This window comes from Nematolebias whitei, chromosome 23 (genome assembly GCF_014905685.2).
Source record: "Nematolebias whitei isolate Nwh7 chromosome 23, NemWhi1, whole genome shotgun sequence".
Taxonomy (NCBI): domain Eukaryota; kingdom Metazoa; phylum Chordata; class Actinopteri; order Cyprinodontiformes; family Rivulidae; genus Nematolebias; species Nematolebias whitei.
In genome coordinates this window covers 489,810-495,841 of record NC_056520.1, presented here as the reverse complement: position 1 = coordinate 495,841, position 6,032 = coordinate 489,810, and the positions used below count along the sequence as shown (strand labels likewise).

The following is a 6,032-nucleotide window of genomic DNA, read 5'->3' as shown; positions in this document are numbered from 1 at the left end:
ATACAAAGTTATGAGTCTGTATGCTGATGACATATTAGTATTTAATACAAAGTTGCATTAAGTTGGGACACGGCGTGGGAGGAGGGTTGATGATGCTCCCCCAGCCGAAGTGAACATGGACATGTGTTGTGGACGCATACAGATGCTTAGTAATTTATTACATGCCGTGATCTTTGTTTTGTTTTTTTGAAGGGGGGAGTGTTTCTATTGAGAGGGCAGTCCCCCTTTGATAATTATAGAGAAAACAGATATGTTAACTATATTTAAAATAAAAAACATGATAATCAACATTTACAAGCTCACTAAGATGAATATTTACATATTAGCATAACATTCTTCATATTCTGATTATGAAGTTTTTTTTATCTGTGATTTGTTTGTTTACTAGATTTTTAAGATTAATAGAAATTTTAAATATAAAGAAATGAAATCTTTGACACATAAAGTTTCAGAATGGAGAAGAAAATTTTAATGATAATATTCATTTATGTTATATTTTCCCTATCTGTCGAGCTACGAGCTTCATTTTTAGGAATAACTAAATAAAACAGTCTCTTTTAAAGTAGGAAGCCGAGCGACGGCGCAGTTGTTTCAGTTACTTACCCTTGGACTCGTCCTCTCTTTTGCTCCTGCTGCAGCCGGATGTTCTCGAGCTTCAGAGGGCTGGGGATGAAGCCGATCTCGCAGCCCTCCTTCACCAACCGACCGATCCACCAGTCGTTGTTGAACTTCTGAGGATGTCGAAGCATTGAAACGAGACCGTTAGACCTCTCTCAGACAAATCCCGTTTCTCTCGGCCGAATTAATTCAGTATCCGTACGCAGCAGGGATTTACCTCCTTTATGTGGAGGAAGTCCTTGGCGTCAAAGGAGATGGCCGTGGCCGGGACTGGAACGTCCTCGTCCAGAGCGCCACAGTAACTGACATTGGTCCTTACAGCGAATGCTACGGGTTTACTCTGGAGGACAGAAACACAAACTCTGTGAGAATAAACATATTTGTTAGCCATAAGAACACACCTGTGGTTGAGTTTTAACACTTTAGCTACCTTGGCTCTCTCCAGCTGAACGGCGGCCTGTTGCTCCCTCTCCTGACGGCTCTGTCCCGGTCCTTGGCTCTGGTTTGGGCTCTGGCTCTGGACCTGGGCCTGCACCTCCCGCTCCTCCTCCAGAGATACATCTGAGTCTGATGGTCTGCTAGTGTATGAATCAGCTGAGCCCTGCAAACAGGGCGTACAGCATGTCAAACATCCACACATAAGAAGAGTTCAATAACCTCAAATGAAAATCCAAATTTAGGAGGAAACTCCAATTTAAAGAAGGAGAATGAAGAAAAGTTGACAAACTGAGCCAGAGCGGTCCAAAACGTGAGGACAGATGCAGCTGAATGAATTTGACTGTTTTTGAGGTTTTTACACAGGCTTGTATGAAAAACTAGAGCCCGGCTGATAAAGCAGTAGGGCCGATAATTTAGGCCGATACAGACATTTGGAGGTATATCGGCATCGTGATAATTGTCCCATTTTGCGCCGATATAAACACTTCTAATTTTCACCTGGAAACCAGCTGTGTCTTTACTTGCAAAAGGTGTAATTGTACAATGTATCCAGCAGAGGGCGCATGGGGACTACTTTCAAGTCATGGCCGTTCACCTTAAGTTTCGCTTTCAGCACAGACGAAGCAGCGAGCAATGCTGTGTAGTGTGTTTTGCTGAACAGAACATGGTTTATTTTAACAGATCTGTAAAATAAAATAAATCTACAATAATAAATTATCTTTAATCTTCCAACCTGCTTCTCATTAGCTATGAGCCTCTCAAGTTAGCAAACTAACGTTTAGATAATCTAGCATAAACTACTGCTTGTGAAACTTTATCCAGAACAATAAATCTAACGTAGCGGTAAAATATATCAGTGTTAGTAACGTTATCTTTGTCATCATCAATGAAATGTATTGTTTGTCTGAAACCTTTACTTCTCTGCAAAGAAGAATAAACTCTGCTGCGGTCAGTACTAATTAGACCTTCACCATACGTGACTGTTAAAATGAACAGGGAAGGACGTTTCTTGGTTTAATTTGTATTTTTTGTAACACACTTGATAACTTTAGGTGAATAGTGGAGGATAGAACATGTGAAGACTGTATCAAGACTTCCAAGAGTTAAACCAGGTTTAAAAGTAGCAGAATTCTTTGATCCTTGGGGGTAAGCGAAGCTCAAAAACGTTCAGCCATTATATCTGTTATCGGCATTAGCCACGCCCCCTCCCAATATCAGTATCGGCGATAGCCAAAATTTCCATATCGGTCGGGCTCTATAAAAACCAGTAGTTTTGTCCCAAAGCAGAGGTCCACGTGAACGTTTTTGGTTTGTCCGAGACCACCTGTTTTTGTCTCCTCGAGGTCATCTGGTGGACAACCAAACGAAATAGACGTGGATTAAAGTTCTCCGTTGCCGTGACGGATTTCCGTCATGTTTTTAAATGAAAGAAGGAAAAAACGTGTTTTGTTGTGATCTTGTTAAAGCCGTCCAGTCTAATGATGATACTGATGCTGATATTTCAACCAATCAACAGAACCAGAGCCACGGTTTGAGCCAATCAGAGCAGAGCAGGGCGGGGCCTGCTGTCTGACACATGGCAGGTGTTCCTGACTCAGAGACAGGCTGCAGGTGAGAGCTTCACGCACCGACCTCCCCGGGACTGACTTTGTATTAAACGTTAATGTGTTGCAGCTGCTAGGCTTGTCGTGATAAACAATAAATCAATTAATCGCACGATAAATGAAAATTCTCAACCTCATTTTCATTTATCAGCTTTATTATTTCTTCGTGTCTCTTTCTACTGAAGACACTGGATGACAAAAGGTTCAACTCCGGTGTTCTTCACTGACCCCTCCCTTTCTCTTTAAAATCTATTTTGACCATCCAAAATCATATTTTTGGATCATTAAAAGCAGCTAAACTGAGAAGCTAAGCTAAGAGCTAAGCTAACAGGCCGACCTTGAGGACAAAACCTCCGTCTTGTTGAAGCTCCAGAATTCACGGTTGAAACTCGTGCCTTCGTGTAAAAAGTTGTTTTTCTCTGCAAAAAGAAGCTGAGAACTTGTTTACTGATTTTTATTAAAAGCTTTGTGTGAAAGATGCTAAAGAGCTCAAACCACCGAGTGACCGCCATTTTGAGAACTGAAGAGAGACAGCCCACGTCACGTCACGGGGCCTCCCTCCAATTTTTCTTAAAGAGACACTGCTCGCTCCCTCACTATCCATCCTTTGGTTCAAACAATCTTATACTGACATCCAGTGGTCAAAGAAGGTACTACACACAAAACTTAACCAACATTTCTTCTTAAATTTGACAATAATTACTAATTATTGACAAAGTTCAAACAATATTATCGTTTATCGCAATAATTTGTGAGACAATTAATCGCCCAGTAACAGTTGTTATCTTGACAGGCCTAGCAGCTGTTCTACAGAAGTTTGTTTATACTCTTTCAAATAGAAAGATCAAATTTAAAAGTCGTACAGTGAACTCCCGCTGCAACTCTTTAAAGCTGCATTTTTAATACCGGGATGAAGCTTCTTTCTGCTGCTTGAACCGAAACGATCAATCAAGGAGAACCATTAATCCCAACAAGATCAATCCAGTCAGTCGTCACAGCTAAGCAGTTTTTTCTTAAAGGCGAGCAAGCCGAAGGAAAGCCTGACTTCAGCACCACCCGTCTGGACTCTGTGCATCCATCCCAGAGATTTGCTTGGAAAGGTCTCCAAGAACGCCTAGCTGAAGGAAAACGGGGCTTTCTTCAGCTCTTTTTACAGATCAGTCCGTGGATTTTACACCTCGAGTGTTTCTGTGATGATTAAAACTCAGCCTCGTCAGGAAAACGAACCCCACTTGTTCTGCACAGAAACATGAAGAAGGCTTACTGCTGAATGATTTCGGCTGAAAAGGGTTTTTATAGCCGAACTGTTGATGTGAGTTGAACTTGGATGGCTCAATTTGTTGAACGCAGCAGAAAAACAGCAGAAATGTGTAGAGAAGCTGAATAAATGAAGCCAAAATGAGCCGAATAAGTTGAAATGGGCAGAGAGAAGCTGAACAGAGTCAAAGAAAATCTGAAATTAGCAACAAATAAACTGAAATGAGCAGCAAAAAAAAGCTGAAATTAGCAAAAATGTAGCTAAAAAGGCTAAAATAAAAGCTAACATTGAAGAAAGAGGCTGAAAGGAGCATAAAATGTTGAAATGATTCCAAACAAAGTGCTGAAACCAAGTACCAAAACGAAGATGAAACGGCAGAAAGAAGCTGAAATTAGTATAAAGAAGCTGAAAGAAGCTGAAATGAGCAGTATAAGTTGAAATGGGCAAAGAGCTGAATAAATTACAGAAAATCTTAAATTAGCAACAAAAAAACTAAAATGAGCAGATAAAAAGCTGAAATTAGCAAAAATGTAGCTAAAATGAGAAGAAAGGCTGAAAATAGCATAAAATGAAATTACGCCAAAGGAAGGCTGAAATTAACTAAAAATAGCATAAAAGGCTAAAATGAGCAGAAAAGCACCCAAAAGCAGCTGAAAAAGCAGAAAGAAGCTGAAATGAGCAGCAAAGGTTGTAAACAGCTATAAAAACATGGCTGACAAAGCTAAATATTTAAGAAAGTAAAAGTTGCTCAAACACCAGAAGTCAAAGCAGGAACATCCTGAATGAGCCGAACGTTTTGATGCAAGAATAGCCGAAATGGACCAACAATGGTGGAACGAGTTGAGAGCTGAAAATGGGCTGTTAACAACGAGAACGGGTCAGAAACGTTCACAGAACAAAAACTGAACGTCGCTTTAACTTCGCCCCAACGAGTTTGTCTCGAGGCGACAGCAGACGGAATCACAGCCGGGACGTTAAACAGCTAAAGCAGGTGAGAAGCAGCTGAAGGCTGCTCTCCTCTGTGAGCAGGTCTCAGAGCAGCTCCAGTGGAGTAGCTTCGGCGTGTGACTCATCGGCGCCACGGTCCGCTTCGTGACATCACCACGCGTGCTCCTCCGGCGCGCACTCAGCTGGACGTCTTCAAGGAACGTGACACACGATGCATCGTTTCAGCGGCCTGACGGGGGGGTCGCTCACATCCTGTCTGCGGAGGGGCACGAGGGGGGGGGGGGGGGCTCCTTTAGGTCTGATCTGCAGGTCTACACGGTTTCTACACCATCAGTGGAAGCAGCCACCCAACCCCCTACGAGCCAGGCACGCTACACTGTACCACTGGATCACACATCAGAGGCCTCCAGTGCATGTGTGTGTGTGTGTGTGTGTGTGCGCGCACGCGTGCGTTCGTGTGTGTGTGTGAGCGCACTCACCGCCTCCGAGTCTTCAAATCCATGCAGGTACAAATTGTCATACATGGAGGTTTGATATTCCAACGAGCGCCTCTAGAAGAATGAGGGGGGGTGAGAGTGGAGGCGGAGGAGAGAGGAGGGGGCACCAGAGAGAGAGAAAGGATGGACTGGGGGTGGGGGGGATGACGACAAGTCTCCCTCTCCACAGCAGAGAATAATGAAATATATATATGTGTGTCCTCTCCTGTGGGCTCCTGCCCAGTCCTGGGGGGGCTGGAGGTGGACTCGGCGTCTCCCTGGTCCCGGCTCACAGATCAGGACGGAGCCGCTCTCCACGCAGGCGTTCCAATCCCGGCATGTCGTTCCTGTCGGGCTTCCACGGACGCACGGAGAGAAGAGCAGAGGCAGCAGAGGAGCCGTGGATCCTTCCTCAATACCCGAGCACGATGACAGCGTCGGAGCGCTGCGAGCTGATTGGCTGCCGGGACGTCCACTCAGCCTGGACCAGCGTCTTTATGTGCAGAGTCGGAAGGAACCGGGGGGGTGGGGGCGCGCGTGTAGAAGAGGGGAGCACCGTCCTCATATACATATATATATATATTTATATGTATTTATATATATATGTATATTTATATATATATGTATATATATATATATAAATATATATTTATATATAAATATATATTTATATATAAATATATATTTATA

At 43.3% G+C, this 6,032-nt stretch overlaps 1 protein-coding gene across 1 annotated transcript in view; it reads right to left on the bottom strand.

Annotated features, from left to right (window-relative positions):
- Positions 1–5,413, bottom strand: part of LOC119428723 (voltage-dependent L-type calcium channel subunit beta-4) — a 17,781-nt gene extending 12,368 nt beyond the window's left edge. The window contains exons 1-4 of the mRNA XM_037696395.1: positions 5,346–5,413; positions 1,049–1,219; positions 836–958; positions 604–731 (exon numbers count right to left, since the gene is read on the bottom strand). Of these exons, the coding sequence (XP_037552323.1) occupies positions 604–731; positions 836–958; positions 1,049–1,219; positions 5,346–5,390 (467 nt within the window). The 5' untranslated portion in view covers positions 5,391–5,413. The remainder of the gene's footprint in view (positions 1–603; positions 732–835; positions 959–1,048; positions 1,220–5,345) is intronic.
- Between the last annotated feature and the right edge of the window lie 619 nt (positions 5,414–6,032).